We start from the raw sequence: 26,313 nt of genomic DNA, 5'->3' as shown, positions 1-26,313 counted from the left end.
TACCTTTTGGACAACAAAGTTGTCAGCTTGGTTGGTAAGGAACTTATTTGATTTCTCACTTGGTGCAGAATTAGTTTTCCAATTGATATCAGGATAATTGAAGTCTCCCATTACTATTGTTGTGTATTTCCTGCATATGTTTGTTAGTTGGCTGGCAAAAAGGACATCTATTTTTTCTGCTTGACTGGGTGGCCTATAATATACACATATGGCCATGTCATTCTTTTTTTCTTTTATATTGACCCATATGCATTCTAGGAGGTTTTCATCTTTGGTTTCATGCATTTCTGTAGCAATATAGTGGTCCTTTACATACAGTGCAACTCCACCTCCTCTTTTATAGGGTCTGTTTTTTTTTTGAATAGTTTGTATCCTTCTATCAGTATGTTCCAGTCATGGGTTTTATCCCACCAAGTTTCTGTTATTCCTACTATATCATATTTACCTTCATGTATTCGTAGTTCGAGTTCACCCTGTTTATTCTCCAGCATTCTACCGTGTTTCTCCAACAATACGGCCTCCACCAATAGGAAGGCCCAGCATGATTTCTAGGCATGAGGTGAAATTAAGCCTAGCCCCCAAAATTTCGGCCTATTTAAACCATGCGTTTTCCCAGCCATTTCTCACATCCTTCGTTAGAACTACACGAGGTGTGAAGAGAAATGGGGGACGGGCGCGTGAGGATGGGGAGAAAACTTGCCTTTAGAAGGGCCCTGCAGGTAGCCTGAGGCTAGAATACCCCGATAGCCAATAGAACCTCCCGAAGGCAGAGTCTCCAGCTGCTTCAGGGCGTGGCGTGCTGCCCGTGTCCCCTCGCCTTTAGGCAGTCTCTTGGGGCGATGGAAGCTCCCCAAATGCAGTCACCAGCCACTTCAATCGGCCGGTAGAAGTGACCTCGCGGCGAGGGGAGTGTGTGTATGCACTCGCCCGGAGGCCGCGTCTACCGGTCAATCGAAGTGGCTGTTGACTGCACTGGGGAGCTTCCATCGCGTGAAAGAGGCTGCCTAAAGGCGAGGGGACACGGGCAGCCACACTCACCCTGAAGCGGCTGGGGACTCTGCTTCAAGGGAGCTTTCGTCTGCCGATAGAAGCAGCCTCGCAGCAAGGGGAGTATGTGTGTGCTCGCCCGAGGCCGCTTCTACCGGCCGATCAAGTGGCTGGTGACTGCACTTGGGGAGTTTCCGTCGCCCAAAAGAGACTGCCTAATGGCGAGGGGACATGGGCAGCCATGCCTCGCCCCAAAGCAGCTGGGGACTCTGCCTTTGGGGAGCTTTCGTCAGCCGATAGAAGCGGCCTCACGGCGAGGACGTGCGTATGGGCCGCTCTAGGTGGGGAGGAAATTAAGTCACCCCAAAAGACAGCCTAGCCATTTTTTCAGGGGTCAAAAAAATAAGGCCTGGCCTTATTTTGTGAGAAACACTGGTAATTACTTTACTCGTTTCTAGATGTTGGGAGATCTATTTTTTAATTATCTTTTCCAGTATCTTCCCAGGTATTGATGTTAGGCTGATTGGTCTGTAGTTTCCTGGGTCTGTTTTCTTTCCATTTTTGAAGATGGGAACCACATCAGTTCTTTTCCAGTCCTCTGGTAGTTCCCTGGTGCTCCAGGAATTTTGAAAGATATGATTCAGTACTGGAGTATATAAAACCAAGCTGGAAGGCAAAATCACAATTCCGCATTACTTATTTCAGCCATGTTATTATGCAAGCAAACTCATTGAAAAAGGCAGTTATATTTGGAAGGGTCAGCCCTCCAAAAATGATGGGTATACACCATCAAAGCTAACATAGCATAATACAACTGAAAAAAGCTGTATAAAATTGGGAAACATGGAGAGAGCAGGTGCATAGAATTGCCTACAATTGGACATGACTGAATGGATAGTATCACTAATAAAGCATGTGGTGTACTTCATAGATGATAAGTGTTGGAGTCCTTTTCTATAAGAAAGGCAGGGATGGGATCCGACTGGTATAACTACCGGTTCTGTGTATTAGCGTTACGCGTGTGCAATTTACAACCTGCTGAGCTGCCTGGACAGCTGAGCAGCGCTGCGTGCAAGTAGGCAGTTTGAAAAGCCCTTTTTCCCTGCTTTTTCAACTGCAGCTGTGTCGGGCAAAGCAGCTGCAGTTGAAAAAGCAGGAAATAAAGGACAGGTAAGAGTCTGGGTGGAGGGGCGGGCCACAACAGCAGCAGACATAGAACCGGTTCTATATGTCTGATGCTCTTCGGAGCAACTGGTTCTACAGAGGTGGACAGAACCGGTAGAAACCCACCCCTGAAGAAAGGGCAAAGATTTTTAAAAGTAGATAAAAAATTAGTAAGCCTGTATAAGTTAACTTAATGTCTTAAATCAAACTGTTGTCAGCTAATATTTAATATATAATGTATATCTTCAAAACACACACATTAAGACTTCCGGTTTGCAAGGCTTCGGTGGTGGCAGAAATCCGCGATCGTGCGCGGTCCCTGCTGCGCTCGCCGCCGAAGTGCCTCCGATCCATTTGGATCTGGAGGATATGGTTGCCCCGTAGAGGCAGCGAGAGGAGATCTGGACAGGGGCTTGGGGGTATCGCAAACCCCCTCCTCAGCCGGCAAAACTCCTTTTTCCCAAGGCGGTGGAGCGGCGGTCAGTAATGGCCGCCACAAAGAAGCCTGCAGCCGGGTAAGATTGTGCAGGAGGAAGTTGGAGAAAGTGAAAGTTTTTTGGCTGAACCGGGACAGCAAGGAACCTTGAAACACCCTGGAAATTTAATCGTTTGAATGACACATTGTTTCCCAAGGAGTGTGAAAGCGGCGGAAGAAGATTTAAAAGGAAAAGTTTTTTTTTTTTCACTCTCCCTCCCCATGGAAATAGCTGATGGAAATTGGAAAAATCTGCTTGGGCACAGAAGGTAACTAAACCTGAAATTTAAAGCCAAGGGGATAAAAGATTTCTGAATATTGGAATTTTGCTATAAGTGGGAGGGAAGAGGTAAAGAACTTTTTTAAAGATTGTATTGAAAGAGACTGCTTGGAGTTTATAAGATCAGAAATAAGTGGCAATTAGACTTCTAAAAATTTACTTTGGAACTGTGTAACTGAATTCCACCCCAAGAAGAAAAAATATAAAAAGAAGAAAGTGCTAAATGAAACAATTTGTTCTGATTTGGATTGCTTTGTGACTTTGGGATTTTTGGGAACTATTTCTTGAAAGACTAAAAACATTTGGGTTGTTTTTAAGGAAAAAAAATGGCATTATCAGTGGAAGAATTACAAATGGAATTTCAAAAGCTAAAAGAAGAGGAACAAGAAGGCAAGGGCTCTTCTGGATCTATTTTTCATTTTTTAGAAATGGTGATTTCTACCTACCAAGAAATACAACAACAAGGAAGTTGGGATGGAGAAGAAGAAGCCATCTTTAATGGACAGATAATCTTAGTTGAGGAAGAAGAGAGAAAGGAGGGAAATAAAATGGAGAATTTAGAACCTAAAAAAGCAACCAAGAAAGGGAAAAATAAGATGAAAAATCGATGCAATGTCAGAAAGCAACAGAACAGAGAAATACAACAGAGAGGGAAGATTAAGAGAGTGGAGTTTGAGAGATGGGGGGGGGGGGGTAAAAAGGCTAGAATTGATAAGAAAGGAAGGGGAAAAGGAAAGAGAAGTCATAAAGGTTTGAAACAAGATGTTAAAAAACAGATTTTTTTCAGAGATAAAGGGTAAACTATAACTTTAAAAAATGATTCTGCAAAAGTACATAAGATTGTATTGTAGATATTAGTATTTGAAATTGAGTTAGAAAACTGAAATATATGAGTTAATAATGTATTAAAGGGAATGTATAAAAATGTTTAAGATTTAACAATAGAAACTCTATTTAAAAACTTTCTATGGAATATTGTTTTTACTATTTCATAAACTTAATTCTCTTTTTTTCTTTTTGTTTTATTATTCTAAAATGTGATACTTAGAATGTACTAAGCAGAATCAGTATGGAAAGTATGTATTATTTTAAGTGTTAAATTTAGGGGAAAGATAAAAAGTTGTCATACTTCAACCAGTCATTACAGGAGAAATATTGTATTAGAAAGAAAAGAAAAATAGATAATTGAAAGAGAATGGACAAAAGATGCAAGTATAATTATTTAAACTGAGATGAAATAAATAAAATAGAATTAAGAGAGTGAATGAAGAGAGAAAATATATAGAAAATATAGAATGTTAAATAAGATATGAAATAGTATATTAGTGAGCATGAATTTGATTTATGTCTGTACAAAAAGATGTTACCCGGGGTAAGCCGCTTTCCAAAAAGAAGTTTTATGTATTTATGTTTTGTGTTTTGTTTGTTTATCAAAACGTTAGAAGAATGTTGGAAGAGAACAATGAAATTTTAAATAAGACAGATGGATATAATGAATATATACAATTTAAGGCAAAAGAAACATAATTGAATAGAAGGAAAGGGAGAAATAAAGAGAAGTTGGGAAAAGATATGAAGTTGAACAGATAAGATGAATATACATATTAAACTGTGTTGGTATGGAAATGTGATAATTTGGAATTATCCTGTCTTTAAATAAGATGTTTTATTTGTTTTTGTTTTTTTAGAAAAGATGTCCTATGTTATTATTCTACATTTTGTTTGTGTATTGTTTTTTTTAAATTAATAAAACTTGTTTATAAAAAAAACCCACACACATTAAAATGATATTCTAAATCTGTTGGAAAATAAAGATTTTGGTAAAAAGAAATTGTGGCCTCTAACAAAAGGGAAGGGGAGTATGGAATAAGAATATATGTGAAAGTTTACCATAGACACCAGAAAAAACGAATCAGATGGGAAGATTCATAATAGTAAGCTTTCAGACTGAATGTTGAAAAATAACCATTATCTCAATTGGTGTTAACAAAATTATATAAAAGTTTTTTTCAATTATTTCTTAAGATCATCAAAGGAGATTTCTTTATCCCTGAAGAAATGAATGATTTTCCCCTAAATGTAGATGCAATCAGGGATGGGCTTCCAATTTTTTAGCAAAGGGCTCTCTGCCCTAATGACTGCCTGGGTTGGGTTGGCTGGCTCGGTGTGGCCAACTCAACATCACTCCCACCCAGTCACATGACCCACCCCCAACCACGCCTACCCAGAGTTTTGTTTCTAGAGTTTTGTTTTTGTTTCTCTCCCTCCCTCTCATTTCTTTTTTTCTCTTTCCACCCCCTCCCACTCTTCTTTTTCTTCCTTTCTTTCCCCCTTCTCTCTCATTTATTTCCCTCTCTTATTCTCTCCCTCCAGCTCTCTCATTTCTCTCCCTCTCCCCCTTCTCTCTCTCATTTGTTTCTCTTTTTCTTCTCTCTCATTCTCTCCCTCCATCATTTCCCCATTTCTTTCTTTTTCTCCCCTTTTCTCTCTCTCATTTCTCTCTCTCATTCTCTTTTTTCTTTCTTTCTCTTCCTTCTCTCTTTATTTCCCTCTGTTTTCCCTCTCATTCTCTCCCTCCTGGTCTCTCTCATTTCTGTGTCCCTCTCCCAGGGGTGGGATTCAAATTTCATAACAACCGGTTCTGTGGGCGTTGCTTAATCTGTGGTGTGTCTTGCTGGCTGGGCGTGGCTTGGTTTTCGTTTGACTGGGTAGGCATGACCAATTAACTCATTTGTGTGGGTGTTGTCTGCATGGGCCAGGAGGAAAGAAAGATCCAACTTCTGTGCATGTGTGTGTGAGAGAGAGAGAGAGGAGGGGGAGGGGGGAGGAAGGCTAGCTTTTTAAAAAGCCCAGAGGAGGGAAAAGATAAAGTTGTGCCAAAGAAATCCCAGGGTGGGGTCAAGGAAGGAAAAGGTATCCCTGCTCTGAAAAGGGAGAACCCTCCCAAGAAAACAAAGAAGTCAAAACCTTATTTACTGATACTTTTTAAAAAATTAATTTAACAGACATTAAAAAGCAATTTTAGTTTCACTTTCCCAGGTTCAAGTCTCTTTGCTTAACATATGTGATATGTTAACATATTTATATTCCTCTATTTTTTTAAATGCTAGGTGTTCTGTATTAGCATACTCCAAACCCTGAATCCTGATTGGTCCACACGGACCGCAACCTGATTGGACAACTAAACGGCCGTGATTGGCGCGCTAAGAATCAACCACGATTGGCTGAGCTGATCACGGGAGATTGAAAGCCCTGTCATTGGCCGCCACGCCGCGGACAGTTCCTATATGAAGGGCTGCTGCAAAGCGCAGGTCTTGTACAGAACTGTATACTCAATAAGAGCTGAATGTTCACTTTTGGTCTCGCATCTCTATGGGGACCGATCTACCCGATCTAACACTGGCGACAAAGGTGGGATCGTGAGACAAGAGACCAACCAAGCACGTGGCATAGCGGAAAGAGACGACCAACAAAATGGCCAGCAGCACCGCGCCACCCGCACCCTTCAACCAGGCTGCCGAGGATTGGGAATCCTACATTGACCGATTCCTAATGTTCCTGGAAAGCAGCAATCTGAAAGATGCCAACGGACAGAAAAAAAAGGGCCGTGTTCCTGACACACTGCGGGCCTGCAGTGTTCAAGATGGCAAAGGCCCTAGCCAAACCCGACGACGTAAAAGCAATGGACTGGGCCGATCTCGAGCCATTGCTATGGAACCACTATGCCCCCGCCGTGCCCACCCTCATCCGGAGGCACGATTTTTATCAGCGGGACCAGAAGGAGGGCGAGAGTATCAGCGACTTCGTGGCTGAACTCAGGGACCTCGGAGGCATGTGCGGGTTCACCGACATGGATGAGGCCCTGCGAGACCGCGTCGTCCTCGGACTCAAGGACTCAACCCTGCAGAGTCGGCTGATGGCAAGGGGAGACATTTCCCTCACTGAAGCCCTCGCCGAGGCAATTGCAGCCGAAGCGACCAAGAAATCGGCGGCTCGGATGTGGCAGGCGAGCGCAGCGGATCGGCCAGCGACCATCGTGACGCCCCCGGTGCCGGAGAAACACACAGAGACCAGCCACCGGGCGATCACCACCACCCACTACGGCGACGTCGATTCCCTATCCGACACCGAGGAGGAGGAAGAGATCCACCGACTCCAGGCGGAACGTGACCGGCGGGAGCGGAGAGGACGTAAGTCGGGGTTCCAATGTGCCGGCTGCGGCGGCAATCACCCCGCTCAGAATGCCGTTTCCTCGATGCTATCTGTCGGCATTGCAACAAGCGGGGGCATATCGCCAAGGTATGCCGGAACAAGCGGAACTACAGCCCCCGACGATGAGACGGTAGCCCCGGCAACGAGACGGCACCCCCCAGGACCAGAGACCGCCACACTGAGAGCCGATGGAGCAGAGACGGCTGAAGCAAGTGGCTCAGCGAGGTGCGACGCAGAGAGGAGACCCAGCAGACGGTCGTCATCGGCCACTCCTCGACCATCAACGCCCGGAAGGTGCACGTGGAGGTAGGCATCAAGGATCAACCATGTGAGATGGAGGTGGATTCCGGATCCTACCTCTCCGTGGTTTCCTGGTGCACAATCAAACGCCTGGTGCCTACCATCCGCCACCACGAGCTGGAAAACCAAAAGCTGACCCTAAAGGACTATCAGGGAAACCGTATCCCTGTAGTCGGGACTGGACATTTCAAGATAACCTTTAAAGGGCATACCGAGGTGCTGCCGCTCACCATCGTGGACAGAGACTGCCCAAGCCTGCTGGGACTACAGTGGTTCACACCGTTGGGCATCGAGGTGACGGGCATTCATCACATCGACGAGGCGGACTGGGAAGCGACGCTCGTAATGGACTTCCAAGAGGTCTTCGACGACACCCTAGGCAAGTACCGGGGGACCCCGATCTCTTTCAATCTAGACCCAAACATCGCCCCAATCCACCTTAAACCGCGGCGAGTGCCATTCGCACTCAAGCCCAAGATCGATGAGCAGTTAGATAAGCTCATCGCACAAGGGGTTTTAGAGCCGATTGACCATGCCCGATGGGAGACACCCATAGTCACCCCCATCAAGCCAGATGGGTCCATAAGAATTTGCGGTGACTACAAGGCCACCCTCAACCACGCGCTGCAGCCTAGTGCCTACCCCGTCCCAGTAGTACAGCACCTCCTGCACTCACTGGGGGGAGGCTGGGTCTTCGCAAAGCTCGACCTGGCACAAGCCTACCAACAACTGCCGGTCGATGCTACCACTGCAGAGGCACAAACAATCTTCACTCACCGAGGGGCATTCCGATGAAACCGACTCCAATTCGGAGTCAGCATGCCGCGAGGGGTCTTCCAGAGCCTAATGGAAAGACTACTCCAAGGGATAAAAGGGTTGGTGCTCTATTTTGATGACGTCTTGGTGGCAGCTACGAATAAAACGCAATTGGAAAACCGCCTAAGGGAGGTACTACAAAAATTCAAAGACTCGGGGCTTAAAGTTAAAAAAGAAAAATGTCAGCTGTGCACCGAGAGGGTTGAATTCCTGGGCTACCTCCTAGACAAGCACGGAATCCACCCCACCGAGAAAAAACTCAGAGCCATCAAAGAAGCCCCTAGACCAAGGAATAAAACGGAACTGCAGGATTTTCTTGGGCTCATTAATTTTTACAATGTTTTCCTACCACAAAAGGCGACCGCGGCGGAACCCTTGCATAGGCTGTTGGATAAAACAGCCATCTGGACCTGGGGGAAGCGGGAGGAAAACGCTTTCAAACAGACCAAGGACCTACTAACATCAGACGCAGTCCTTATTCAATACAGTGAGACCCTGCCGCTGACTGTGACATGCGACGTGTCACCCTTCGGTGTCGGGGCCATCCTCAGCCACATGTTGCCAGACGGAAAAGAAGCACCCATCGCCTTCTTTTCAAGAACACTCTCCAAACCGGAAAGAAATTACAGTTAGCTGGACAAGGAGGCCCTAGCAATCATTGCCGGCGTGAAAAGGTTCCACGAGTACCTCTACGGTAGGACCTTTTCAATTGTTACCGACCACAAGCCATTACTAGGGATCCTGGCAGGGAACAAGGCCACCCCAAACATCCTATCACCCAGGATGACAAGGTGGTCCGAGTTCCTTGCCGCCTATATCTACCAGTTGACACACCAGCCCGGCAAGAACATCTTGCATGCAGACGCATTGAGCCGCTCCCCCCTGCCAGACCTGGAGGACGACCCGGCACCCACAACAACAACCTGCACATTGAGACATTGCCCAACCCACCCCTGACCGCGTCAGACATTGCCAGAGAGACTAATAAAGACAAGCGGCTGGCGCGAGTCTTGGGCTGGATGGAGAAAGGGTGGCCGGAAAGCGACGGAAACAAACAATTTAAAACTTTCAGAAACCGGTAAACTGAACTCTTCACGCAGAAGGGTTGCATACTTTGGGGGGACAGGGTTGTGATCCCAGAGAGGTTGCAAAGAGGGGTGTTGTCGATGTTGCATGAGGGGCACCCGGGCATTGTCAAGATGAAAGCCCTGGCCAGGAGTTACGCCTGGTGGCCGGGGATGGACAAACAAATCGAGACTTGGGTAGCCACATGCAAAAGCTGCCAGGGAACCAGACCAACCCCCCCCACCGCCCCAATCCTGGAATGGGAAACCCCCAGGGGCCCCTGGTCCAGAATTCAAGGGGCACACATTCCTGATCACCGTTGATGCTTACTCCAACTGGCTGGAGGTAAGCACCATGAAAACTACAACTACGGAAGCCGTCATAAAAAAGCTAAACAAACTTTTTACCACACATGGGTTGCCAGATGTGCTAGTGTCCAATAACGGGCCACAATTTACTTCACTAGCATTCGAAAAATTTCTGGCAGAACAGGGTATATGGCATGCGTTAACAGCGCCAGCTCACCCGGTGGCGAATGGGCAGGCGGAACGCATGGTCAGATTCACGAAAAACACCATAGAAAAGATCGAAATTGGCGACATACAAGAGAAAATAAATAAAATGCTCTTAATACAACACATTACACCCAGCACTACCACAAACAAAAGCCCAGCAGAATTGCTCATGGGCAGAAAACTAAGATCCCCATTAGACAGATTACACCCCACATATAACCCCGAGAAACCCCCAGACTCTTCAAGCAAACACCGAACGTTCAACATAGGAGACACCATCTACGCAAAAAACTTTACAGGGGACCCACTCTGGGTACCGGCACAAATAACCCAGATAACGGGCCCCCGGTCTTACCGACTACAGACGACCGACGGACGAAGCTGGAAGCAGCACATCGACCAGCTTAGGTCAAGAATAGCCACTGACAGCACGCAAACACCGCCAACAACAACTAACAAAGAAATCAGAAGGGGGGGGGACCTCAAACCATCAGCAAAGAGAAGAAGAAAATCCTAAAGAGCAAACAGAACACCCCCCAACCAAAATTAACCACCCCCAAACCATAATAAACCAGCCTTACTCACCGGTAGACGACGCATCCACAGCAGACGAATGACTAGAGGCTTCACCTGGAGGGAGCAGCCAAGCCAGTTCAACCAGCCCGGAAAGACCAGGCGGGAACGGCAGAATCGGCAGCTCAACCAACCCGGGTAGACCGGGAGGGAGCTACCAGAGAAGGCCCAGCTCACCCTTCCAGGCGGTTCCATCCAGGGACACAGGAACAACGAAGAGTCCGTCCGAACCGGTTGACGACCAAACAACAACTGAACCGCGCAGGTCAACTAGACAGATACAAAACCCCACCTACCTGCGCGACTACGTGACCGCGTTCCGTCGGACGAAACCAAGAGGGGAGGGGTGTTCTGTATTAGCATACTCCAAACCCTGAATCCTGATTGGTCCACACGGACCGCAACCTGATTGGACAACTAAACGGCCGTGATTGGCGCGCTAAGAATCAACCGCGATTGGCCGAGCCGATCACGGGAGATTCAAAGCCCTGTCATTGGCCGCCGCGCCGTGGACAGTTCCTATATGAAGGGCTGCCGCAAAGCGCAGGTCTTGTACAGAACTGTATACTCAATAAGAGCTGAATGTTCACTTTTGGTCTCGCGTCTCTATGGGGACCGAGCTACCCGATCTAACACTAGGAATTCTCTATTTAACTAGATTCAAGAAAAGCACTTACATTAAGTTAGTGGCAATTTTCTATATCTCACAGGCAATGAATTAATGTGGAACTACATAAATTTTTGGTCTTTTTTTAAAAATTCCACCTGTCTTCTGACACATCCTCATTTTTAGATTCCAAAGTGGTTTTCCTTTTCAGAAATTCTCCTGTGAATCTTACCCTCAAATACTTTGTGGACTTCATCTACTCAGATACAGATGAGCCTTTAATACAAGGGTCTTCAAATTTGGCAAGTTTAAGACTTGTGGACTTCAACTCCCAGAATTCCTGAGCTAACACGACTGGAGGAGAAATTCTGGGAGTTGAGTCCACAAGTCTTAAAGCTGTCAACTTTGAAGACCACTGCTTTAATAGTACAAAAACTACCCAAACCATTTTAGGCTATCTAAGGGCTATCTTTAGGCTGCAGGGTGACTCTGAAAGAGGTGGCAGAGTGTGAAGGGGGGCAGACACCGTGCCTCTGAGGAAAAGAGGAGGTGAAGCCTTGGCTGTCACCTGGGAGGAGACCACGGACACACATGCCCCTGTCACCCTCGCAGCTGCTACTTTTGTTCTCGGCTTCTTCCATGGGGTGCTCTTAAACTCAATCTTGAAAAGCTTGCAAGTCCCCCTCCCATTGGGATATGGGCTATGGTCAGCGGCAGAGAAGCAGTCTGGTTGAATCCTGTTTCTCTATGCTGCCAGAGCCCGTTTCCGAATGGGAGGGGGACTTGCAAGCTTTTGCTGTGCTGGGAAAGACTCTCTCGCTCTCCCAGCTGGAGCAGCACGGGAGAGAAGCAGCCACTGACCTGGCCAGAGCTGACATGAGCCTCTCCTATGTGTTCCCCGGTGGAAGGCAAGTGGGGGGGGAAGGCAACTGGTGGTGGCAAAAGGCAAGTGGGGAAGGGGCAAAAGGCAAGTGGGGGGCAGGGAAAGGCGACCGGCAGTGGCAGATAGGCGACTGGGGCTTGCAGAACCTCAATCACCTAGGGAGATCAGATCAGGCAATGCCGCAGCAGAAGGCAGATAGCAATGGCTGGGCTGGTGGGCGGGCAGGCTGCAGGCAGTGATGTACATGTGTGTGATGTCACGCATGCGCGATGAGGTCTGACGGCAGGGAGAAGAGAAGCGGGCAGAGAGGGGCGGGCCAGCCAGAGGCGTGATTTACCGGTTCTCTGAACTACGGAGAATTGTAACAACTGGTTCTACCGAATCGGTCCGATCCAGTAGAATCCCACCCCTGCCCTCTCCCCCTTCTCTCTCTTTCTTTCACTTGTTTCTCTCTTTCGTCTCTCTCGCCTGAGCTGACACGAAGGGGACCATGGCTGGGCAGTGGATTTTCGACCGGCTGCTTTTTATGATTCTGTGCTCAGCGCCAGCCATGGTCCCCTTCATGTCGGCTCAGGAAGGAGGAGCAGCTGCTGCTGCCGCTGCCACTGAATACAATGAGGGAAGAGCGCAGCTGACTATTCATGTGAGCCCGCAGTGGCGGCATCGGGAGGAGGAGTCGCCATTACCGCTGCCGTGATTCCGGCCCAGGAGGGTATCCTGCTTGTGTGTGTGCGTTCATGCGCACAAAAGAGAGGGAGATGAGAGAGAGAAAAGGGGAGAATTCCCTTTTCTCTCTCTAATCTCTCTCCTCACCCCTTGTGTGGCGGGAGGTAAGGGCTGCCTTGAGTGCAAATGTGGCACGAAGGCAAGTACAGGGCCGCTCCTGCACTAAGGCTATGGTGACCAACGCAGGGCGGTGCGGGGTGGCCAGCCAGGAATGGGATTTGGGGGCTCGCTGAGCCCCGCAAAGCTAGGGGATTGCCCGAGCCCCTAGCAGCCCACCAATAATTATTTCTTCTAAAAGGATTTCCAGCAAATTCCCCTTTACTCTCCAAACTCCCTCTCAGCTTATATGTCATTATCATCATTTTTGGATATATGGAGATACCATATCTTAACAGAGAGGGAATACATTATTTTATATAGAATAAGACATTAGATTAAATACTTAGGAATTTATTTGACAAAAATGAATATATAAGGATTTATTTAAAAATATATAGAGAGCTGAAAAAATGTAATTTCTAAAATATTCCAAATTATTTTTAACTCTGAATTAAATTAGATTTAGATATAATTGAAATTACAGTCATATGCTGTGGTAATTATGTTGGAGGGACAGCAGTGTTTATTTGATTTTAAAAAACAACAGCTAATGGATTTGTGGTCACAATACTTCTGTAAACCAGTGTCTGTTTCTCTCTTTATTTCTAGTGGTCCCCCAGACTATCTGGATTTCCTCTAAAGGTCTGCGTGCACTTGGCCAATACAGTAAGTATCCAGCCTTTCTTCCCCGTTCTTCTTTATTTCTTCTTTTACTACTTCGGATGCCGAGGGAGATACCAAGTTCTAGTGGCCTCAACCATTGTTACTTGATGCTGTTGTTGTGTGTCTTTGATGTCTCTCCATCTTTTTCTGGGTTTTCCTTGTGTTCTTTGGCCTTCTCTTTTTGTACGGAATATGTCTTTTATAGCATAGAATCCCAAGACCAATATGGTTAAAGTTGTACTCTTCAAACTATATCTATATATATTCTATATCTATAGCATATTTCTTGATTTTCAGTGAGGATTATCAAAGGTAAGGCTAGGCCACTTGGTAATTTCCAGGTGGTTTGGACATAAATTTCCAATTTGTCTACTTGATCCAAAAAGTAAAGTAATACCAGTTAGCAAAAAGGCAGCAAGAACAACTTAACCTTATTTTCCAATCAGATTGTAGTGTATAATCAGTAAATTATATGCAAAATATCTGTTTCAAAAACTTGCTGATTGGTTGAGCTGAGAGAAACAAATAGCTGCGGAATAAGCAGATTTTAGACTAAACTTTTCAAGAGTGGATCAATGTATCTGCAAAATAACCTCAGGTAATCTCTTGTCCCTCTCTATTAGTAACATCCAAAATGAAGGCATTATTTGATGCAATTCTCTGTGACAGGCTATGGCATTCTCTGTGATTAATTATGATGTTTCATGAGAATACAACAGCACAGGTTAGATGAACAAATGGCAGATTATTGACGATAACTTTCCAACCTCAAAAAGAGTTAAGCAGAATAAAGAGTCAAGTTGTGTATCCTGATCCCCCTATTTAATGTTTATCATAATGACATTGTGTAGGTCTGTCAAACCAACATCTTTCACCTCTGGCTGCATCCCTCTTTGCAACCTAGATGAGTCTGTAACCAAGTCATTGCACAGTAATGATACTGTGTCAAATCATGTCGGATGATAACTAGTGAACAATTTTCCTTCATCTGTGGCACAGTTGTTAGAGTGCAGTACTGCAGGCTACTTCTGCTGATCAAGCTGCCAGCAGTTTGGCAGTTCAGGTCTCACTGGCTCAAGGTTGAGTCAGCCTTCCATCCTTCCGAGGTGGGTAAAAAGAGGACCCAGATTGTTGGGGGCAATATGCTGACTCTGTAAACTGCTTAGAGAAGGGTGGAAAGCAGTATATAAGTCTAACTGCTATCTTTTGAAAAGTTATTTGTTAGATCATAAAAGTTGAGTTATGACAACAGTCTCTCTAACCAAAAAGGTTACTTGATAAGTTTACTTTTATCTAAACATTTCAAGATTTATAACTGAGTTTTAAAGAAAAGGAAGCTTCTGTTTCATTTTTGCCCTCATACTCTTTTGGGATCTTTGGTACACAACAAAGAAGTCTTAGTTATCCATTTTGTTTAATCAAATACTTACCAAGTTCAATTGAGAAACATGAGGGGAGAGAAAAAGATGGATTGTGACCCATGGGTACATGGAATGTCTTCCAACCAAGTTCTTGTCTGGTCCTCTCTTTTTATAACATTTCAGTACTTTCTATTGTACTGTACAGTACCTCAGCTGTATCCTCATTTATTTATTTTATTTTATTTATTTATTTGATTTGCCAATTGTTTACAAGATAATAAGTATAAGTGTATACATAGTTGTGAATACATGAAATGGATACATATAAGAAAAATAAAAGAAGAATAAGAGAAACAATAGGACAGGGACGGTAGGCACGTTGGTGCGCTTATGCACGCCCCCTACAGACCTCTTAGGAAAGGGGTGAGGTCAATAGTAGACAGTCTAAGGTTAAAGTTTTTGGGGTTTGGGGAAGAAACTACAGAGTCGGGTAGAGTATTCCAGACATTGACCACTCTATTGCTGAAGTCGTATTTCCTGCAATCAAGTTTGGTGCGGTTAACTTTGAGTTTGTATCTATTGTGTGCTCTTGTGTTGTTATGGTTGAAGCTGAAGTATTCATTGACAGGTAGGACATTGCAATGTATGATTTTATATACCATGCTTAAATCAGACCGAAGACGGCGTAATTCAAGGTTTTCTAGTTCTAGAATTTCAAGTCTGGTGGCATAAGGTATTCTACAACGAGTAGAGGAGTGGAGAACTCTTCTTGTGAAATATTTCTGGACTTTCTCAATTGTGCTAATAATGTGGGTTCCAGACTGATGAACTGTATTCGAGTATTGGTCTAGCAAATGTTTTGTATGCTCTGGTTAGTAGTTGTTGGTTATTGTTATCTGGTTATTGTTGTTGGGCTAGGTACTGTTTGATGGGATGTGATGGGATGTTCAGTTACTGGCCAACTTCCTGCCTATTCTGGAATCTGTGATTTTTATAGCCAAAGCTGCATTTTTTGGATGCCTTTTGTTGTTTTATTCACTTCGTTTTGCATGGATTATTGCTTCTGTGTCACACTATGAGTTCAAATGGAGTCCATGCATTTTTGTAACTTCCTCTGTTCAACACGTTAGACTCCAGTTAGGAATAATGCCAGATTTCTCTCCACTGGCTGAGGAAGAAACAGGCATGATTTAAAGTCTATGAAAGAATTCCCTGAGATGTAAAATAAAAGTTTAGTAAAATAAAAGTTTATTTTATTTATTGATCAAATTTATGTGGCTGCCGCATGGAAAATGTCTCTGGGCAGTATACAGCAATTACTGCACCTGTTTCCTGCGTGGTATAAAACGTTTGAAGCCACTTTCTTTTGAGAATGGGGGAAATGATTTTTGCTATAACTGATTCACTATACCAGATCAATATTGCATATTCTGGCTTTGGAGAGACCAGAATGGGTGTCCCTTAAATTCAGTCTAGAGAAAGATGCTACCTGTATGTGTTTTGTATTTAGCTCTTTTTATGCCCAATTATATTCAGTCTCTGTTGAAAGAAAACTCAATATAGAATGAAGAAATAAAAATTCTTTTTTGTTTTTTTTTCATTGTAGGCTTTTGGACAACTTTTTTTAGTGCCATTTTTAATGCGGTAAGTACAATTTTACTAACTGAATTACATAATAGAGACAAAGTGCAAGCAGAGTAAAATGGAGAACATGAAAATCAAACTCAAATTGAATGAGTCATGCACTGTATGGGAGACAGAGAGCTTTTTCACTGTAGCACTAGATTTTCTAGGCTAACAATCTGTACTCTTAAATAATATATGTGGGAACATTTCTATTTTACATACATACCAAGCACTACAGTTTCTACAATAGCTTCTTGATGTGGTTCTGTATTGTGTTTGGAGTGTAAAGTTTGATTGAATATTAAAAAGTTCAAAATTAGCACAACATTCAATAGTTGAACATACTGTTCATTCACTGATAACCAGAAATTTTCCATTAATTTGAAACTTCTGAACACACAGAAGATGCTTAAGATACTGCAGATAGTCTTTGACCTATGACTGTTCGGTCAGTGACTGTTCCAAGTTATAGTGGTGTTGCATAAATGGTGGTTTTACATATGAAGGAAAAAGGAAGAAAAGAAGAAAGAGAGCCCCAGGGTTGCTTCCTTCTCATTACTGATTACTAATCCATAGTTTTGAAACTGATTTGTAGGTAGCATGGATGCTGAAGGCAAATGGTCAGCTTGATCTTTCAGTCTGCCTGATCAAAGGACTCTCTTAAATTATAATACTTGCATTACAGATAATGCAAGAAGAATACTAGAGTTACAACCATTAATTCAGTGAATGGCACTATATGAAGGGACTTAAAACTAGTCTCTTCTGGCATCAGACAAGGTGAGAAGGCTGGCATCTTTGGTTGTTTTTTTAAGTCTTAAATTCTCCATTCTCTTTCCCACCTTTCCTTTTTCTTCCCCACATAAAATTGCTTGTTCATTAAAGATGGCTTCTTCTTTGTCCCAGTCTTCTTGTTTTGCAGTCGTTTCTTGTTGTTTCTCATAGTTCCAAATCTCCATTTCTAAGAATTGAAAAACGAAGCCAAAAGAACCCTTCCCTTCTTGTGCATCTTCTTTGTACTTTTTAAGTTCCATTTTCAATTCATCCAGAAGTGGTGCCATTGTATAAATTTTTAAACAACCACCCGATTGATTTTAGTCATTCAAATATAATAACCAAGAATCCAAAGATCACCAAATAATCCAAATACACGCAAGCTGTTTCTTTTTTGCTCTTTTTTTTCACTTTCTCTTCCTGGGGTTCTACTATTTAGTTGCAAAGTTTCAGTTAAAATGTATCTTTTAGAAGTCTTGTTGAAGTTTTACTGTAGATTCTTTTTAATTCCAGGCAGTCTCCTCCCTCTTCCAGATCCTGACCTTATTCTTTTACTCTCCCTTCCTGCTTATGAAAAAGAAAATTTTTAATGTCCAGAAATCTTTATTATCCCTTTGGCATTTTGTTTTATTTTCAGCTTAATTGCCTATTGATGTCAAAGCGGATTTTTCTGATTTCTTATTTAAGTCTCTTAGTTGTCAGTATAGGGAAGGAGAGAGAAGAAAAAAAAAAACCCAAACCTTTCCCTTTTCACTTTCCTTCACTGCTTCCGACTCTTCTTTGGGAGCGATGTTATTTTTTGTAAGTTTAAATTCCAGGATACCTTAATTGTTGCTTTTACAATTTAACCCGGTCAGCCAAAACTTTCACTTCTTATCTTCCTCCTGCACATTCTTTTCCGGTCGAGTTCTCCTTTGTGGTGGCCATTTCTGACCACCGCTGCAACCGCCTTCGGGAAAGGGAGTAATGGCCAGCTGAGGAGGAGAGGTGCAGCTCTCCTCAACCCTGCTGGCGGTCTCCCCCCTCTTCACCACCTCTACGGGGTGGCTTAGCCCCGAAACCAGCCGGCTCGGGGCGCTCCAGTGGCGAGGCCAGACAGAAACTGCGCACGATCACGGATTTCTGTCTGTCGCCGAAGCCCTTCAAACCGGAAGTTCTCTGGCATCTTGAAAGACAAAGTCAACAGCAAGTCACTTAAGAAAATCTCACCACTACCTTTCTTCATTCATATGCACCACATTTTATTCTCCCTTTGTTCACTTAAACTCACCAGAACACCTTTCCCCCAGTCTCATTACAATCACACACAGACAAGTGGCACCCTCCTTCCTCAGCCTCCTTCCTCACTATGCTTACACATTCACATGCATGCAATGCCCTCTTTCTCCATCCTCCTGTGTTCACGCCCTACACTGTACACCCTGAGGAAAGGAAAAGGAAGCCTTGCCCTTTCAGGAAAAAGGCAAAGTTCTTTCCTTTTGTGGATTCAAATTTCCCAGCTGGGAGATTTTACAGCAAAATCATTTGGTCAGCTGCTTTGGAAGCCAGAAGCAGTTTATTAATAGGAAGGCAAATAAGAATAAATTCTACAGCGTTCCTGAGATTAACTTAACAAGTGAGTAGGAAAACCCCTTTCTTATACACTTCAGGTTCTTTGATTTGTAAGTGTGAATCTTTGAAGTCTTTGATTTGTGTTCGTGTGATGAGTTCCTGTCTCAAGATTGGGATCTCTTCCTGGGATCTTGGTAAGAGTCCAATCTCTGTTTTTCCCTGATTCTTTGTAGCTGTCAGTTTGGACCTGGTTGCAATATCCTGAGTTTCCAGTTATTCCGTTTGCTTTTCACAAGTTTTGTTATAGCTTGCCGTCTATTTGATTTCTATGGGAAAGGATCTTAGCTAATGTGTGTCCCATGCAAAGTTGGGGGCTAATGGAGCTGACCCTGCTTGTGTTTTCACCTATCCTTTCTTTTAGGGGAATTTTCCTTCCCCTTCTAATGTTTTAAGATTTCTTTTCCTAGGAGAGGGGTGAATCGTAACTTCCAACAACCCCACGTCCTGTTTTCCTGGCCTCCCCAAGTTTATGCTGTGTTCCTATACCACAAATATGCGTGAGGCCTACACCGAGCCTCCTGGGGCCTCCCTCCTTCCACACCACACCCCTGTGCTCCTTACCTGGCCCTCTCTCTGCTTCCTGCTTAATAACTCACATATCTTGGGGTTGTGAAGACAACCAGGACCATCTGAATTATCACTAAGTAATGTAGTCATGTAATAATTGCAATTAATGAGCACATTGTTAGCAATGGCAATCCCATTCTCAATTGCCAATGAAGCTCAAGGACTACCTGTATATGTTCTGGCTGACTTTTTTTTCCTGCATTTCTTGACAGAGGAAACATAGAAGCTATATATGTAAATTGATCTTCTGGCTTTCACAGCTGGTATCTGTTGAACAGTTTTGAGTTTCAGGGTTTAGTGACTGCTCTAGACCAGTTCTTCTTAACCTGGGTGATATTGCCCCCCAGGGGGCAATTTCGTTTTTCAGGAGGGTGATGGAATGAAAAGGGGCAACGTGGGGGCGAAGGAATGGAAGGGAGGGCGATATGGGGGCGATGGAGTGTTTTGGGAACACTTTTGAGACTTTTTTTGTACAGTGAACCACTGTATATCTGTCGTACAAAAACATCAGATCGCTCGCTATTAGTGGATTGAACTGTGTTTTAAAATGTTCCTCCAGCTAGCTTCAGTACAGAACGCCGTACATATGTGAATATCCTTTGCTCATTTTCATGCGTGTTGCGCAGCAGCCTCTATCACTCTACCCATTAAATTTGTCGCTCTGATTTTTGTTGCTTTTCTTCTGTAAAAATTTTCTTTGTGCCTTTTTAACCTTTTTTACAGTGTGCATGAATATATATTTTCCTCGAATCTTAATTTAGTTTCAGAGTTTTCGTCTTGAAATTCTTAGTTCCTGCATTGCGATTTGTTCTTATGCCCTTTTTATATTTCTTTTTGCATCTTAAAATTCACTTGTAATTAAATCATTAAATGTTACTGTTTTTTTCGGGCATTTCATTTTCTTGCAATTGAATTTTGTTTTCAGTGGTCATTGCATTTAAGTGTCTTGAATAAATCAGATAATAATGAAATACATGTATCACGAAGTTTGGGAGTAAAGTGAAGGGTGGCATCAGAATTTTTCACACAGTTGAGATATGGGAAAAAGACTGGAAATAAATTATTTGCATCGATATGTCCTGATCACAATTTTAAAGAAAACAAAAAACGTGTTTGCATAAATTGAAGAATTATTTCCCTGTGTTGTGATTGAGAGGTTATGCTGGGGGTGGGGGGGCGATGATAACTTCCTCAATGACTCAAGGGGGCGATTCTTTCAAAAAGATTAAGAACCACTGCTCTAGACAACAGATTTCCTGACATTTTACTGGCAACTGTGGCTGGCTCCTTCAGATTCAATGTGGGCTCCCTGAGTGTACTGTACAGTTGCCTTTTGTCTGCATAGCAGACCACTTTCTTCTGAGACCACAGTTGCTAGCACAATATTAGGAAATGTAGACCATGGTGTGCATATCTGATCAGTTCCAATAATGCAACTTTTTTTGACAACATTTAGGATACATTTAGAATCATGTCATTAATGGAAAACTTTGAGGGAAATAGTACAGAAAAATGAAAAAAAAAAGTTACCATTCGAAAACAATTTTAAATTAGTGCTTGACTGAATTAAAAAAAAAACTTTCTCAAATTAATATAATATTAATGCACTTTTTGCAGGATGAACAATTTTACTGCTCTACGCTACCTTGATATTCCTGAAGATCCTACTTTTTTGCCATTGGTGGTTTCAGAAAAAAAAGAGCACAAGTCAGAATCAAAAAATGTCTCAGCAGTTCTCCAGAGTTTGATGGAATCAAGGCATGTGTGTAATTTAAGGGGTAGGAAATATATACCGTGTTTCTCATATAATAAGGCCGGGTCTTTTTTTTTTTTGAGCCCCGAAAAAATGGCTAGGTTGTCTTTTCGGGGGTGATTTAATTCCCCCCCCTTGCATCTTCAGGTGGGCGGGCGGCGACAGCTTGGATGTTGACCTCGGCGTTGGTGGGGCACTTCATATCGGGGTCAACGCAGGCAGCACCATATCCGGGTGTGCAACAAAAGTACTTCCTAATGGCAAGCCCCCCCCACCATTCCCCCCCATTTCGCATGTTTTAATATAGGCCTTAATTTGGGGGGAGGGGCTTAATTTCATTTCATGCCTATAAAACATGCTGGGACTTTCTATTGGGGGAGGCCGTATTGTTGGAGAAACAGAGTAGTTGCAAATAATTGAAAGTAATAGCTTTGCAAACTTTCGTTGTAAGAATGCAATGTATCCACAAATTATAGCAAGTATTGAGCATTCATAAAGGGAGATACATAGTTTTCTGTTTCTGTTGTGTTATTGTTTTAAAATTAAATGAAACTCTGGAATTCCTGTTTGGAATCTTAAATGTTGAACAAATCGTATATTTTGAATTCAGAATTGGAACTGAAAACATTTTTCCATTCTTCTTCCTAGTGATTTTCATTTTTTTTGGTTAGGAAAAATGAAATTGAGCAGTATGGGCTACTGCCTCCTTTCACAGCAGCTCTCACCAGTAGGATGTGGCAGTTGAGAAAGAAAGAAATGGAGCCATATCCAGTCAAATTGGATGAGTAATAATGAAAGATCACCAATTTCAGACAGTTTCTGCTAAAAAGATTAGAAGAGGGCCTCTAATGCTTTTCAGTTAACATCTTACTCTTTTCAGATTATCCATGAATCATTATTGTTCCTTTTTATGTCACAGTTCATGTTCTGCAAGTTCTGCTTTCAGATTTAAAAGGATTCAGGATTACTTGAAATGCTATAGGTAAGGAATTCAGCATTTTTTTTTAAAAAAAGTATGTTTGTTCTTGGTTTTTTTTTTAGTTCTCTTGATTGACAAAACAGTAGCTTAAGGGCCAACTTTGTTCTTATTTTTCACTCCATTCCAGAACAAATGGAGAAATATAAGCATTGTTTGTATTTTCCATAAAGATATCTTTAGCATGAGCAGGCGTTAGTTTCTGTTGTGGAATTAACTCTGTTTTTCTTTACCTCTGTTCATGCACATAATTGAATAATCATTCCCAGTTTCCCCATGCTTCATATGTTTCAGGCAAACTATGGTTCTTGATTTTAAATTTACTTTGGAGTACCATTCCAGGGGTGAGGAATGACTTCATGATTCATACAAGGGCCAATTATTATAATGCATAATCACGTCAGATGGAACTAGAAGATCATGTTTTTCCTCAGTCTGATTCAAGAACATATATCTGATCAAATTTAATTTAATTGTCACATATCTCAGTCACTCAATTCCCAAATAACTGAGCAGCTAACCACATAGTTCACTCATTTTAAGAATCATAAGTAAACAATGGTTTGCGGCCAGAATACCTGGGCCATAATGTGAATTGTTTGGCTTTACTTAGCATATTGCATGAATAAAAACATAGCTGTTTTGTTTGGTTTGAATGATTACATGGAGTAACCTGGTTCATCACAGCACAAATGATATAGTAGTATAGGGCTCAGAAAGCCTTGATTCACTAAGCATTCCCTTTCAAGAATTTGGGATTGTGCATTTGAAATCTTACTGTTCAGGACTACCAGTGACCTCAGGCTCAGCATGAATCTGACAATAGAGTAGAAATGTAACAATTTCCATTTTGACTGTTCACTAGATCTGGAGAGATAACACCCCAACAAGTTGCCAAGAACATTATTGCTGCTCTGAAAGAAGATGGGAAAGCAGGTCCTAACCTCCAGGCAATTGCTCAGTGGAATGAGGAAGAGATAATCAAGGTGTGTTCAGTGAGAGGAGTATTACTTGTTTCTTGAAAAAGGTATTCTCTAAATTGTATTCCTCTCTTGTGCTGAAGCTTTCTGATTTGGATTTCAGGGTGAGATACTTTGTAGTGTACTTGTTTAAAGTACTGTTTCTGTAGAATAATTATAAAACATGTTTTATTTCATAAATCTCTCTGCTCAGATGGCTGAGGAATCCACAGCTCGTTACAGAAGCAAACAGCCTCTCTCACTCTTGGATGGAATTCCAGTGTGCTTAAAAGAAGAAATTAAAGTGGTACACACATTTCACTTTTTTTGTGCTCAGTGTTGTTAAAAAGGAAAACAAACATTAAGGGTATAAGAAAGAAATATTAAGAAAGCATAACAGCACCTTAATACTATCAGTTGTTTTGTGCCTTGCATTAATATCAATACTATAATACCTATATACTAAAATACAATGCAAGAAATTTGAAATACCATATATTGTTCTTGCTACATCTCAAGATGTTAAAGAACTAGAAAAGGGAGCAGAAAAAGGAATCCAAAATGATCAAGAGAGTAAAGTAAGTCCCTTATGAAGAAATGTTTCAAAGTTCATTTTAAAGCAATAGTGATACAGATTCATAAAAGAATGCTGTTTTATAATAGTGAAAATCTATCATTCATGAAGCTGAACACAGGGAGACTGAGATAAAAAGTTCTTCATACAGCAGCATATATTTAAATTACTGGTTCACAATCATTTTGGCTTAATGGCTGTATTTCAAAAAGAGGTAGAGATGAAAAGGGCTATGACAAAACCCCTAAATTGTATTTAATTATATATGGTTAATAGACATTTGCTTCATCTATATAATGTTCATTTCTGCCATATTAAAAATGATAGCAGATTTGTCGAGGCATATTCTGAAATTTGCTATCACAAGATGTAATGACAATCACCAACTTGAAGAGATTTTTAAAAAAATAGGAAGAATTATTGGAGTTTAAACTATCAATGGCTGCTAATTATTGTGGTTATACACAGTTATGCATTAGATACTGTCAAAGTAATATGCTGCTCATTACAATGAGTTTGCTGTGTTGTGGAATTTGGCAAAGTAAGGAGCACAACACTGAGGAGAAGAACCATGTTTGTTGTAATGATCATTGCGTGTCTTCTTACAAGATGGATTTTGAGCAATGGAAAAGCAAAGTTTTTTTTACAGAAATTGTTGGATGCAAGGCAAGAAATCCTAGAAATCTTATTAGCTGACCAGTTTGAGGAAGTTACGCACATCCTCATTTGCGTATCTGGGGTGAGGTCCATTAGGCAAATTCCCCAGCTCCTCTGTCCTTTTGTGAGGGCAGAGAAGCTGGGAAATTAATTGTGAACAAGGTGAAATGGTGAGATCACCAGCGGATAAGAAGATGGAAGGTTTGAGTGTCACTAAATTGCAATTCCCTTATAAGTGTGGCCCTTGGGCTAAGCTATGAGTGATAAGGAGGCTTCTATTTTTTTAGTCTAGATGGGATTGCAGGGGGGCTTTGAGATGGAGTCATTTGGGTCTGACAGGAATTTCTTCCCAGTAGTGGGATTCAAAAATTGTTGCCACCGGTTCAGTGGGTGTGGCTTGGTGGGCGCACTTTGTGCACGTGCATGTACTTTGTGTGCATGCGCGCCAAATGTGCACTTTGCACAGGTGCAGAGTCGCCATAAAGTTATGGGCAGGCAGGTGGGTGGCCCAACAGCAGAGTGGCGAGAGAACCTTTGTCTCCCTGCAATGCCTGCCCGAACTGGGCCAACTGGTTGATACACCACTGCTTCCCGGGAGAAGAGGAAAAAAGGGAGTATTTTTTTATGAATTGGTCGTGTGGTTTGCCATCATTTGGGGGGGCAACAGCCCGCGGGCCACATCCGCCCGCTGGTCTGTCCAAGCGGCCCGCCCTGAAAGCTGCCATTGGCGCCAATCCGCCCGCCCCAAAAAAAATGCTGCGTGTCAAATTCAACGGGGCGATGGGGAAAAAAGTGAGTATGGGAGCCCAGGCAGGTGGGTGGGCCCAACAGCAGAGTGGCGGAGAGAACCAGTTTGGTCTCCGCTGCTCATTGCTCCTACCGGCTCGCCCGAACTGGGCCAAACTGGTTGAATACCACCACTGCTTCTTCCCCAAAGAGAAGAACTTAAAAGGATGCATTTTCTTATGAAATTGTGTTCTGTGTGGTTTATTGCCATCCCTTTAGGCAGGAATAAATTATCTATATAGTACTGGGTTGTATTTATAAAGAATCCTGCCATAGAACGAATACTTTTTGGTATATTTATAAGGTGCCCTATCACCATCGAAGTGGAACTGTATACTTGGGCAAAAAGCCGGAGACTGAAGATGCCACTGTGACAAAGAAACTACGGGAGGCTGGTGCCATTATCATTGGTGTCTCGAACATGCATGAATTGGGTATTGGGACCACTGGATGTAATCCCAATAGGTAAAATAACATGTATTCACTAAATGGATTTTCATTCAAACTGTTTCTTGTGAGGGCTAGAAAGGACAGTTAGAAAAATGATTACATTTTTGACATCTTGAATGATAAAACAGTGTAATGAAAGCTTATTGGAGGATGGAAGGTGAGAGAAGAAAGATTTAAAAGTTCCACTGGGTGGTTACATTGTTTCCAGAAAAAAGAAAAAGCATGGCAACTCTTTGAATTTTTGTGCTAAATAAGCTTCCCTGAAGGCTACTTTCCTTCTTTCTTGGTAGCAGTGGTGCCTTTCTGCATTGAGCTGTCTTAGCTTGCAGGTATGAAACTAGTGGGGCTGGAAAAGCTTTTCTGTGTACCTGTAGGCAAGCAAAAGAGAGAAAAGCAGCTTTATAATACTAAAAGAATGGTATTATAGTGGTTTTGGAGCAATCAGTAACGGTACAAACTAGGCTTGACTGCTTCCTCCTACTCTGATCGTTTGCCAGTGCTCTGCTTTCAATTCTCTACTCGCAATCTTTTTCTCCAACTCTATTGTTTCCATTTTTCCTGCCCCTCTCCTCCCCTTGCTTAGACTTGGCAGCAGATATATTTTTAGTTTTGCTTGTGGCAGATTGCAATCTAATCTCTTTAGCGTATAAAGATACTTTCTTCCCTCCTCACCAGCCTTCACTATGATGGCCTTCAAAATACCTATTTATTTTATTTCTAGATATCATGGTACAACTAGAAATCCATACAATCCCCAGCATTTTACTGGTGGTAGTTCTAGTGGATCAGCAGCAGCAGTGGCTGCAGGTAAGTCTAGTATTACAGATGAAAAAGTGGAGAGTGGAGTTGAAAAA

General features: G+C 42.7%; 1 protein-coding gene across 2 annotated transcripts in view; it reads left to right on the top strand.

Annotated features, from left to right (window-relative positions):
* Positions 1 to 26,313, top strand: part of LOC113417207 (uncharacterized) — a 58,719-nt gene that overhangs the window by 4,983 nt on the left and 27,423 nt on the right. For both annotated transcript variants that reach the window (XM_026675467.2, XM_026675466.2), the window contains exons 2-9: positions 13,312 to 13,368; positions 16,333 to 16,370; positions 20,922 to 21,062; positions 21,977 to 22,039; positions 22,899 to 23,019; positions 23,207 to 23,299; positions 25,314 to 25,474; positions 26,181 to 26,266. In XM_026675467.2, the coding sequence (XP_026531252.2) occupies positions 13,312 to 13,368; positions 16,333 to 16,370; positions 20,922 to 21,062; positions 21,977 to 22,039; positions 22,899 to 23,019; positions 23,207 to 23,299; positions 25,314 to 25,474; positions 26,181 to 26,266 (760 nt within the window). The remainder of the gene's footprint in view (positions 1 to 13,311; positions 13,369 to 16,332; positions 16,371 to 20,921; positions 21,063 to 21,976; positions 22,040 to 22,898; positions 23,020 to 23,206; positions 23,300 to 25,313; positions 25,475 to 26,180; positions 26,267 to 26,313) is intronic.

The sequence above is a fragment of the Notechis scutatus genome, chromosome 2, assembly GCF_049901735.1.
Source record: "Notechis scutatus isolate UNSWTSFEM ecotype Mainland chromosome 2, rNotScu1.2, whole genome shotgun sequence".
NCBI lineage: Eukaryota > Metazoa > Chordata > Lepidosauria > Squamata > Elapidae > Notechis > Notechis scutatus.
This window is presented reverse-complemented; position numbering and strand designations above follow the sequence as displayed.